A 12474-nucleotide genomic window follows, 5' to 3' on the forward strand; every position below is an offset into this window, starting at 1 on the left:
GTTCTCCAACTCTTCCTTAGTCATAAACTGCTCCCCTTTTCTATAGATCTGACAGGTAAAAGTCCTTGATCTTCTATTTGCTTATAGTATTGTTCTTTTATGTCTAAGTCCTGTAACCATTTGGATCTTATCTTGGTAAAGGGTGTGAGGTGTTGATCTAATCTAAGTTTCTTCCATACCATCTTCCAATTATCCCAGCAGTTTTTATCAAAGAGGGAGTTTTTAATCTCAATAGCTGGACTCTTTGGGTTTATCAAACAGCAGATTACTATAATCATCTCCTAGTCTATTCCATTGGTCCACCACTCTATTTCTTAGCCAATACCAAACAGTTTTGATAACTGATGCTTTATGATATAATTTTAGGTCAGGTAGGGCTAAGCCACCTTCTTTTGCACTTTTTTCATTAAGCCCCTGGAAATTCTCGGCTTTTATTTTTCCATATGAATTTACTTACAATTTTTTTCTAACTCATTAAAGTAATTTTTTGCAATTTTGATTGGCAGGGCACTAAACAGATTAGTTTAGTCTTGGTAGAATTGTCATTTTTATTGTATTAGCTCTACCTATCCATGAGCAGTTGATATTTGCCCAGTTATTTAGATCTGATTTAATTTGTGTGAGAAGTGTTTTGTTAACTTCTAAGGGAGGCTAGTAAAGCACTGAGTATACATCTAAGTCACAGTAGTGTCTTGAAGTTTTAGAAATGTAAATTCCCTAAGAGTAGGGATTGTTTCATTCCTTGTACTTATATCCTCACCACCTCAAAGAGTGCTTGGCATGTAGAAGGCCATTTATAAATGTTTGAATGATTAAGGTCTAGTTGTCAGGTTATTATAGTCCTTTAGAAAAAGCCAAACGGCTTATGAAATTAGTCATGGGCAAATATTTTAAATTAAATAACAAAATGTTCATGAATTTTTATGACAAATCTGAAAAATAAATTCAAATAAGTATTCACAAATAATTAAAAACACAATCAATAATCTTACCTTTAGCTCTGCTTGTGTGAATTCTGGCACGAACCCAAACTACTTCATCAGCTTTTTGTATTGTCAGGTCTTTAACCCGAACCAAAATTCTATCTGCATGAAACAAGTTAAGCAAGTTAACAAGTTTGAACAAGTAAATTTAAAGTCTAAATTCAATCTAAACCTACCCACACTCCTCCTCCCCCATCCTTTTTCAATGTAATTATAAACTTCACTAATTGGCAAACAGGTGAATAGTTTCATCCTGTCATCTCTTGATAACTCCTAAGATTCCTATTTCTTATATCATTACTTTACCAAAAAACAAGTATAACAAGATTTCAATGATGGCATCAAGAGGAAAATGATTCTTTTTTTTTCTTATTTTTCTTATAAAGTCTACATTTGAAATTAAGAGAGAAAAAACAGGATTACTGGGAAATGTAGAAAGTAATAATTAAATAAGATTGGGGCAACTGATAGTTATTAAGAGAAGAAACTGGTGTTTATTTTATGGGTCGAAAAGGAAAAAGGTTCAGTAGTGACCTACATTTAAAGACAGTAACTAAAAGCAGTTCTTAACCTGGGATTTGTGAATTTGTTTTGTAAAATACTTTGATAACTGCATTTAAACATTTTTTTCCCTGTAATTCTATGGATTTTATTTTATTCACTTAAAAAACCCTAAGTCTGAGAAGTGATCCATAGGCGTCACAAGACTTCCAAAGGGTTCTATGACACACAAAGAGGATCCTGACTTATAAAGCTGTTGCAAATGTGATGGTGGCAACTGGATCAATGCACTTAGTAAGATGTATTAAAGATTTAAGTAGGTTTAATAGAATGGGTTTTATCTGCTGGCCTTGCAATACTGTATAGATATGTTTACAAAACGCTGTGGACACCCAATTCCGTGTCTAATCTCTACTGGACTGCCCCAGGGGTTCATGACAGTAAAAAGATCAAGATGCTCTATTCTAGACAATGACAGCAGGTACAATTTCAGTTTCAGATGGTCTTGGATGAAGAATCATCTCGATTTACTTGACATTACTACAGCCTTTGCACAGAGTAACCTGAGTATGATGAAAACATGGGCTAAGCTAAGATGCCATCTATTAGACATATGAGGACCCCATCTTTGGACTGGAAAATCCATCTGGTCTGAATTAGAGTACTCTTACTATTAGTGTAGGGGAGATGCACTGCATACTCATATATATCAATTCATATAAATGAACAAATGACCAACATCTCTAACTATGCTGATTTTTTGATCTGGACCGTTTCTTGTGTTAAAAACTACCTTAATATTTGGATGCTTGTTTAATCCCTTAAATTTCAAATAAAAAATTATTTCAATTTATGTATTAGATGTTCCTGAATTAAAAAAATCTAAATATTGTGTTGAGTTCATAGAAATTTGTGAATTGTTTTATAAACTAAGAGTACTTTTGGGAGCAGCTAGGTGGTACAGTGGATAAAGCACCGGCCCTGGAGTCAGGAGTACCTGGGTTCAAATCTGATCTCAGACACTTAGTAATTACCCAGCTGTGTGGCCTTGGGCAAGCCACTTAACCCCATCTGCCTTGCAAAAACCTTAAAAAAAAGTACATTTGGAAAGCAACAAGGGGATCCTGATTTGTCTTTTTTTGGTAAGCAAATATTGTCTGTAATTTTTTGAAAATCAGGATCCAACTACACCTCCACCCCATCCACCTATCCCACTTCATTTTCAGTTTTTATAGTTTCTTTTCCCAAATATTTGCAAAGAAAACTACTCACACTAATCTAGAAAGAGAAAAAGGAAGGAAGATAGGAGTAATATTATTTGATCAATCAAATCATACTTTGAATTGTGAAAAGTTCCTTTAACTCATAGGTTTATTATATATATATATAGAGAGAGAGAGAAGCAAAGCAGTCACTGTCATCTGCTACACTGAAACTTTAATTACTGCACTAGACTCTAAGTTTCTTGTGATCCTGAACAAATCATTTTCCCTATCTGCAAAATAAAGGAGTTGGACTAACTTCTCTTAAGAGCTCTAAATATACTATGATCCTTCTACATAAGAGTATACACATAGAAGCAAAAGGCAGAAAAGACATAATTTCTTTAGAGCTGAATAATTTTCATCACAGTCAAAAGTAAAAAAGGACAGATAGATGGGTCTAAACAATATTTTTTGTAACTAAAGCTTCCAAGACTTGAGATCAAATTTACTCAGATATATTTCCAAGTCAATTGTACCAAATTATTGCTTCTCTTTTCTATAGATTTAGTCAATAGGAGACAAGAAAGGAAAGAAAGTCAAAACAACATAACCTCTTAGTAGGAAAAATTTAACTCACTCAAAAGGGAAAAGTTGCAAGGTCAAAATTAGAAGACTAATGAGAAGGTAGCCAGAAAGATGAAGCATAAAGTCAAAGCAACACAGATGAATTCACTAGGAGAGAAGTTTGAGTAACACTGGAGATAGGAGATATGACCCTACCTTCTCCTAAAAACCACCAATACTAAGTCTATAAATCTGGAGAAACTATAGAAACAAGTATTATAAAACTACACATGAGATGGAATCGAAAATTAAAATTTAAATGAACTGACATCTCAAACCTGAGGATATATAATGCTATGATCTTAGGAAATATAAAACTAGCATGGGGAATTATTTTATTGACTGACTACATCAGATGCACTGTAGGATTTAAGTAAATTTGGAAAAAAACTGAATTTATGTTATGAAGGAATAGGGATATAAACAGAACCTTGAATGTACTATTATCTTAAAAATACAAAATTCTTAGGCAGTTCTCTTATTTAAATGGTTCAGTTGTGGCATAAAATTATGTGTGCAAAATAATCATTAAAAACTCAAATTATTACTAAAGAAGAATGAACAAAAGATATTTTCTAAAAAAATCAAGTGTATTAGGCAAAATGTCATAGAAAGAGCAGAATTCAAATGAGAAAATCAGATTTCAAAGGAAAAATCATGATTTTTTAAAAAAAGCAAAATAAAGACTAAAATAATGTAAAAAAAATCAAGATAACAATTTTATAAAAGATGACCATGGTTATCATTCAAACTCTAATATCACTCCCCAATTATTCTGAATAAAAAAAAAGGGTATGTCAAAAATGAGAATATGGAAAAGATTTAATAAATTTAAAGCAGGCAGAAATAAATCAAAATTGTATCTAAAGAGGTATGTACTGAGTTGGCAAAGCTTTGTAAAGAATACAAAATAAATGGATTTGAGAAAGTTAAAATCATCATCACTCCTAAGTGCTTTCTAAGTTATTATTTGAAATACCACCTGTTTCAGCATCTAGGGCCTTATTCACTACCTTATTTTAAAATGAAGATCCTACAAAGAAGGAATTATGAATATATTTTAATATCTTTTTAATAGGATATAACAGTATGATTCACCTTCCAATTAGGTCTTTTATTGCTCTTAGGATGATAGGCTTGTACACCAATCACTAGAAGGAACCTTATGAGAGATCACCTATTTCAGGTGTCCCGCTTACCATACTTTTGAGAGCTGCCAAATCAGATTAAATGTAACTGGGAAATATTTAACAAAATAAAGAAAAATGATATAAGACATAAAGGATTTCTAAGTCATCATGTGCCAGCAAAGATACATAAATATATGTATTTAGTAATCTAGTTTCTATTTGAGTTTAATACCACCGATGAACTTCCTTTTATTTTCCTCCTTTAAAAAAGATGAGATTAAGACCCAGGTAAGGAAAGTGGCTTTCCCAAGTCACATACTAGTGACAAGAGCAAGGATTTCAACTTGGGTTTTGTGACTGTAAATTCAGCAATGTTTTCATTGTATCACAAAACTAAAAATATATTTTCTTGACATTAGGTAGAAAAAAATTATCTTTACAAAAAATAGGAACTAACCTGGTTTCTCTTGTGACTGTATCATTGAAGATATCCCATATCTTTCTTTAGCATAATCCTATTAAAAAAAGATTTTGTATATTGTCTTTATATTGAAAACATCAAGTCATAGAGTAAAAGTATATAAAATCACACAGCTATTGTTTGAAGCAGGATTTGAAATCATCTTCTTGATTCTAAGTCCAATTCTTGATCCACTGATCCAAATATAAACTTATATGCTTTAATGTTTTCTCCAAATTGTGTAAGACTGATTCAAAGTAGTGAAATAAATTTCTATATGCTAGAAGGAAGACAAATAGCAAAGATGAGACTGTCTATAATTTACTTTCTTACTGGCTGCTTCTTATTCCAGGAATAAGTGTTTAAAGACTTAGAATCAATTTTGGAGGAAATTCTTTTGAGTTCCAGATTTGTATGTAAGACTGAGATCTGGCATATTTAACATAATTATTTTTAACTTTTCCCTTTAAACGTTAAAAAGATTCATCTCACCTCTTAATTTTTATTTAAAATGTTTTCACAGAAAACAAGTTATTGAACACTCTAAGATTCATGGTTTTGTGTGTGTATGTGTTTCTGGACTTTATGACTTCCATCTTATGCCAATTTTGTAAAGCCATATCAATTTAAAGATTCATCATATCTTAAAAATCAAAAGGAAATTTTATATAAGGTCTAAATGTGATTTAAAGTTTGATTTTGGCAACAATCCTGTGGGCTAGAAATTGTTTTTACCCTCAATTTACAAGTGAGAAGATTGAGACTGAGGTTAAATGCCTTGCCTAGACTCTCACAATTCTTGCGGAGTATTGGAGATGACAAAGGTACTTTAATTCAATTCCATTCTTTTCAGAACTAGTTCGGAAAATAGGAAAAAAAGATGAGGGCATCTAATATATGCACAAAGCATTAAATCTTTTTGGTTTTTCAAAAGGGGGGTTCTGTGGTATGTTCCTGCCACAGCCACCAACTATAGGAAAAACATTCAATCTCTGTTTCTATGCTCAAGAAATGAAGTTAACACCTCTGACTGTCTTGTAGAAGTTGAAATTATAAGTGTGAAAGTTAAATAATCAGGGTTTGGGGGTTATTGTTGTTTCTTAAAGAACCAAGAGTGGAGCATGAAGTTATCAGAGCGGGCTTTAAAGTGCTTCTGGGACAGGAGGCCTGACCTCAAGGCTGCCCAGGCGCAGGCGGGGGTGCGGAGGCCGCACGCGCGGGGTGACGGCCCCCATCACGAGGGCATGCGCGTTTGGGTGGGGAGGGGAGGGGACCCCGAGCTTGGGGAAGGCCCTCGTCTGGGGGGCCGGAAGCGCGCCTGTGTCACGGGGGGTCGAGGAGCCCCGGCCGGGCCATTCTGCAAGGAGCACCCGGAGAGGCGCGGGCGCGTCAAGGGCGGATGCCCCCTGGTCCACACGGGGGTCCCCGCGGAGCCCTCCACGGCAGGGCCCGTGCTCCCCCTTCCCCCCCCGCAGGCGCCCCGCTCCGCCCGGCCCCGGGGAAGAAGGAAACCCACTTCCGCCGCCTCCATGACCTCCCGCGGCTTCTCCTGACTCTGGCGGCTGGCGCTGGGCATCGCGACGACCGGACCGTGGCGAGGGGGCCACGCTTCCTCCTAGGCTTCCGCACCTAGCGGGCTGCTCCCGCCCCCACGGCTCGGCGGACACGCGGCGCACGCGCTCACGTCGCCGCCGCGCACGCGCGCGTCTGTGCGGAAACCTCGCGAGAGAGGCCTCTCGGCCTCGCGCTCTCGAGACTTCGGGGCAAGGGCCGGAAGGAGGCGGGGCGGAGGACGCGCGCGTGATCCGGGGGTGTTCTCGTGGGATTTCCCCGAAAGGGGGGGCGCTGGCCTAGGATCTGAAATTGCTTCCACCACCTTGACCTCCTTGTCCCGCCGTGGTCTTCTTTCTTTGGGATACTGAGGACTCGGAGTGGGGGGGAGACTCCCCCTCTTCCCCTCCCCCATCTTCTCCCTTCTGGTTCCTCCTGGCTCTCCTATTAAATGTATAAGAATACAAATCCTTGATAAATGGTCAAAGAATACAGGCGAATTCCAGAGAAAGAAATTAAAGCTATCGATAATCATGAAAAAATGCTCTAAGAAATGCAAATTAAAGCAACTCATACCAATCAGATTGACCAAAATGATTAAAAAGGAAAATGATTATTGTTGGAGAGGATGGGGGGGAAACTGAAACACTAATGCACCGTTGGTGGATTTGTGAACTGATCCAACTATTCCGGAGAGCAATTTGGAACTATGCCCAAAGGGCAAAAAAACTGCATACCATTTGCTCCAGCTATATATCCCAAAGAGAACTTTAAAAAGGGGGAAAGACCCTCATATACAAAAATATTTGTAGCAGGTCTTTTTGTAATGGCAAAGAATTGGAAATCGAGGGGATGCCCATTAATTGGGGAAATTATAGCGTGTGAATGTGATGGAGTACTATTATTCTGTAAAAAATAATGAATGAATGCTCTTCAGAAAAACTTGGAAACACTTGCTTAAAATGATACAGGACAACATTGTACACATTGACATCAACAAGGATGAGGACTCAGTTCCTCTCAGCAGTATAGTGATCAAGAACATTTTTTTAGGTTTTTGCAAGGCAATGGGGTTAAGTGGCTTGCCCAAGGCCACACAGCTAGGTAATTATTAAGTGTCTGACATGGGATTTGAATTCAGGTCCTCCTGACTCCAGGGCCAGTGCTCTATCCACTGCACCACCAAGCCTGCCAATCAAGAACATTTTTAAAAGATTTGTGATAGAAAATGGCATCCACATCCAGAGAAGGAACTATGGAGTCTAAATTCAGAAAACCATGTTCACTTTTTAAAATTTGCTTTATGTTATTCTTTCTCGTGTTTTATTTTTTAATTCCAATTCTTCTTTTCACAATATGACTAATTTGAAAATATGATAATAAGATTATACTTGTACAACCTATATCAGATTACTTGCTGCCATGGGAAAGGGGGAATGAAAGGGAGGGAGGTAAAAAAATGTGTAACTCAAAATTTAGAAAAAGATGAATGTTAGAAATTATCTTTGCATATAATTAGAAAAATAAAAAATAGAGTAAAAATTATATTTCAACTTGCACTCAATACATCAATTCTTTCTTGGTTTCATTATGAGTCTTGCAATTGTCTTGCATCATTATATTAATCAGAGTACCTATGTCTTTCACAATTGATTATTATAATATTCCTGTTACTGTATACCTTGATCTGGTTCTGCTCTTTTCACTCTGCATCAATTCATATAGGTTTCCCGTTTTTCTAAAAGTGTCCTGCTTGTCATTTCTTATAGCACAAGAATGTTCCAGGGCGGCTAGGTGGCACAGTGGATCAAACACTGGCCTTGGAGTCAGGAGGACCTGAGTTCAAATCCATCCTCAGACACTTAATAATAATTACCTAGTTGTGGCCTTGGGCAAGCCACTTAACCCCATTGCCTTGCAAAAACTAAAAAAACACACAAAAAAATAAGAATGTTCCATCACAATCATATACTTCAATTTATTCAGCCATTCCCCAAGAGATGGACAGACTCTCAATTTCAAATTCTTTACTAACACAAAATGAGCTGTTATAAATATTTTTATATAAATAGTTCCTTTTCCTTTTTCTTTGATCTGTTTGATAGACACACACACACACACAGTAGTTGTATTGCCTAGTCAAAGGATATATCCTGTTTTATAGCCCTTGGGCGTAGTTCCAAATTGTTTTCCAGAATAGCTGGACCAGTTTACAACTTACAACCAACAGTGTAATAAAATCCTTATATTTCCACCTCCCCTCCAATATTTTTCATTTTCCTTTTCTGTTAAATTGACTGATCTGATAGGTGACATGGTATTTCAGAATTGCCTTAATATGCATTTTTTCTAATCAATAGTGATTTAGAGCATTTTTCTATATTACTATTCACACTTTGCTTTGATTTCTTCTTCTGAAAACAGCCTATTCATATCTTTTGACCATTTATCAATTGGGGAATGACTTTGATTTTCATGAATTTGATTAAATTCCTTGTATATTTGGGAAATGAAGCATTTATCAGAGAAATTTGCTATAAATTATTGTTCTCCCCTCCTAGTTTATTTTTTAAGTTTCTTTTTTAATTTAATTTAATTTTTTTATTAAAGATTTTATTTGAGTTTTACAATTTCCCCCCAATCTTACTCCCCACCCACCCACGGAAAGCAATCTGCCAGTCTTCATTTTGTTTCCATGTTGTACATTGATCCAAATTGAGTGTGATGAGAGAGAAATCCTTAAGGAGGAAACAAAAAATGTTAGAGATAACAAGATCAGACAATAAGATATGTTTTTTTTTCTAAATTAAAGGGAATAGTCCTTGAACTTTGTTCAAACTCCACAGCTCTTTATCTGGATACAGATGGTATTCTCCATTGCAGACAGCCCAAAATTGTCCCTGATTGTTGCACTGATGGAATAAACAAGTCCATCAAGGTTGATCATCACCTCCATGTTGCTGTTAGGGTATACAATGTTTTTCTGGTTCTGCTCATATCGCTCAGCATCAGTTCATGCAAATCCCTCCAGGCTTCCCTGAAATCCCGTCCCTCCTGGTTTCTAATAGAACAATAGTGTTCCATGACATACATATACCACAGTTTGCTAAGCCATTCCCCAATTGAAGGACATTCACTTGATTTCCAATTCTTTGCCACCACAAATAGGGCTGCTATGAATATTTTTGTATAAGTGATGTTTTTTTTTACCCTTTTTCATCATCTCTTCAGGGTATCGACCCAGTAGTGGTATTGCTGGGTCAAAGGGTATGCACATTTTTGTTGCCCTTTGGGCTTAGTTCCAAATTTCTCTCCAGAAAGGTTGGATGAGTTCACAGCTCTACCAACAGTGTAATAGTGTCCTAGATTTCCCACAACCCTTCCAACAAATAATCATTATCATTTCTGGTCATATTGGCCAGTCTGAGAGGTATGAGGTGGTACCTCAGAGAAGCTTTAATTTGCATTTCTCTAATAATTAATGATTTAGAGCAATTTTTCATATGGCTATGGATTGCTTTGATCTCATCTATAAATTGCCTTTGTGTATCCTTTGACCATTTGTCAATTGGGGAATGGCTTTTTGTTTTAAAAAATATGGAATGCTTCACGAATTTGCATGTCATCCTTGTGCAGGGGCCATGCTAATCTTCTCTGTATCATTCCAATTTTAGTATATGTGCTGCCGAAGCGAGCACCCCTCCCAATTTCTTATTTCCCTTCTAATTTTGGCTCCATTGGTTTTGGGTAAAACCTTTTTACTTTTTACTTTTAATCAAAACTATCCTTTATATTTTCTCTGCTGCATTCTATATTGTTTGACCATAAACTCTGCCTTTATCCATTGTTCTGACAGATAAAATTTGTTCTCTCTCTCCTAATTTGCATATATTATCATTTTTAATGTCAAAATAATGTGCTCTTTTTTGCCTCATTTTGGTATACTGTGTGAGATGTTGATCTCTCCCAAACTGCTTTCCAATTTTCTCAGCAATTTTTAGCAAACTCTTTAGCAAAGCTCTTGCCTCAAAAGTTTGGATTTGGGAGGTTGTCAAATATTAGATTACTATGGTCATTTACATACACTACACAGTGATTGTGTAGTGTATAACTAATCTATTCCACTAATCTACCACTCTATTTCTTAGCTAGTATCAGATGAAATCTGGTACTGCTAGGCCACCTTTTTTTCACATTTTTTTCATTGATACCCTTGGTATTCTTAATCTTTTGTTCTTTTAAATGAATTTTGTTATTATTTTTTCTAGTTCTACAAAATAATTCTTTGGTAGTTTGCTTGGTACAGCACTAAAAAAGTAAATTAATTTAGGTAAAATTGTCATTTTGATTACATTCCTACTGTGAATTCTTTCCTTGCTTTCCATTCTCTTTTTTTTGGGGGGGGGGTTGCAAGGCAATGGAGTTAAGTGACTTGCCCAAGGTCACACAACTAAGTAAGTATTAAATGTCTGAGGCTGGATTTTAACTCAGGTCATCCTTACCCCAAAACCAATGCTGTATTCACTGTGCCACCAAACTGCCCCCTTTCCATTCTTTTTTTTCAGGATCATCAAGACATAATAAAACTACTTCTAGATCTTATCTAATTTAACTCCCTCTATGAACCTTGTTGAAAATAAAATTTAGAGGGGACATATATTATATCTTCTCAGATTTGAAAAATAAGTAGTTTATTATTGTTTAGGTCTTTATCATGTTCATTCATATATAACTTTTTCGTTTCTATTGATTCCTATGTTTCTACTTCAAAGCTGCTCTGTTGCTCAGGTCTTTTCATCAGGAACACTTGGTAAGAGCTCCATTTTTATTTAGGTCCAATTTTTCCTCTATAGCACTATACTTAGTTTTGTTTGGGAAATTAGTCTTGGCTATAAGCCTATATCTTTTTCTTTCTGCAATCTCATATGTCAGGTTCTCTGCTCCTTTGTGGTAGTGGTTCCCAAATCATATATAATCCTGTCTGTGATTCCTCAGTACTTAAATTCTTTATTTCTGGCTACTTGCAATATCTTTTCTTTAACCTGAAAGTTCTGAATTGGCTATGATGTTCCTAAGTGTTTCCATTTTGGGGTTTCTTTTAGGAGGTCATCAGTGGAGTTTTTCCCATTTTCATTTTAGCCTTGAATTCCAAAAGGTTTCTTTCTATTTTTCTTTTGCAAATTTTTTTTTTAGGTTTTTGCAAGGCAAATGGGGTTAAGTGGCTTGCCCAAGGCCACACAGTTGGGTAATTATTAAATGTCTGAGGTCAGATTTGAACCCAGGTACTACTGACTCCAGGGCCCGTGCTTTATCCACTGGAGGGCCGGTGCTTTATCCACTGTGCAAATTTTCTTGGAATATAAGTGGTGTTTTAATGAAATAATGAAATAAATTACAATTTAGACATTGCTTAACATAGTATTATAATTATATATGAACTTATTTTCTACATTGTACTTTTTATTTAAATAAGTTTGTAGTATTTGCCTCAACACCAAACAGATTCTTAAATATCATTCTACATCAAGCTTATTTTGTATTTTGTCTTAAAACAAATATAAAGTAAAAATGCTTGTTCACACAATTATGTGGTACAAGATGGAAGGATAATTTTATAAACTTTCTGAGAGATGGAAATTCTTAAATTTTTAGTCACTTAAGTAATCAAAAATCAATAGCTATTTATGATACAAAATATTTACTTTTTTTAACTTTCTAATCAAAAGCACTATATGAAGTGATGAAAGTATTTATGTTGAGTTCAATATATTGCTTATCAGAGCAATGTTCTCTCTGGTTCATGCAAAAAATAAGTTTCAGCATTCATTTTTAAAGCCTTGAGTTCTGAATTCTTTCCCCCTTCTTCCCACCCCATTCCCCCTCATTGAGAAAATAAGTTATTTGATACAGGTTAAAAATGTGTAGTCATGAAAAAAGTATACTTCAATCTATATTAAGAGTTTTCTTTTAAGATTTTTTTTAAAAAAAACATGATTTCTAGGAATTTTTTGACTATTTTT

General features: G+C 35.6%; 1 protein-coding gene and 1 non-coding gene across 2 annotated transcripts in view; both read right to left on the reverse strand.

The window, feature by feature from the left end:
- DARS1 (aspartyl-tRNA synthetase 1) overlaps positions 1 to 6578 on the reverse strand; it is a 70191-nt gene extending 63613 nt beyond the window's left edge. The window contains exons 1-3 of the mRNA XM_074215067.1: positions 6420 to 6578; positions 4901 to 4958; positions 993 to 1085 (exon numbers count right to left, since the gene is read on the reverse strand). Of these exons, the coding sequence (XP_074071168.1) occupies positions 993 to 1085; positions 4901 to 4958; positions 6420 to 6479 (211 nt within the window). The 5' untranslated portion in view covers positions 6480 to 6578. The remainder of the gene's footprint in view (positions 1 to 992; positions 1086 to 4900; positions 4959 to 6419) is intronic.
- Positions 6579 to 10045: 3467 nt separating this feature from the next.
- Positions 10046 to 10152, reverse strand: LOC141510310 (U6 spliceosomal RNA). The gene has a single exon (XR_012474814.1). It is a non-coding gene; the product is annotated as a U6 spliceosomal RNA (small nuclear RNA).
- Between the last annotated feature and the right edge of the window lie 2322 nt (positions 10153 to 12474).

This window comes from Macrotis lagotis, chromosome 1, assembly GCF_037893015.1.
Source record: "Macrotis lagotis isolate mMagLag1 chromosome 1, bilby.v1.9.chrom.fasta, whole genome shotgun sequence".
Taxonomy (NCBI): Eukaryota; Metazoa; Chordata; class Mammalia; order Peramelemorphia; family Peramelidae; genus Macrotis; species Macrotis lagotis.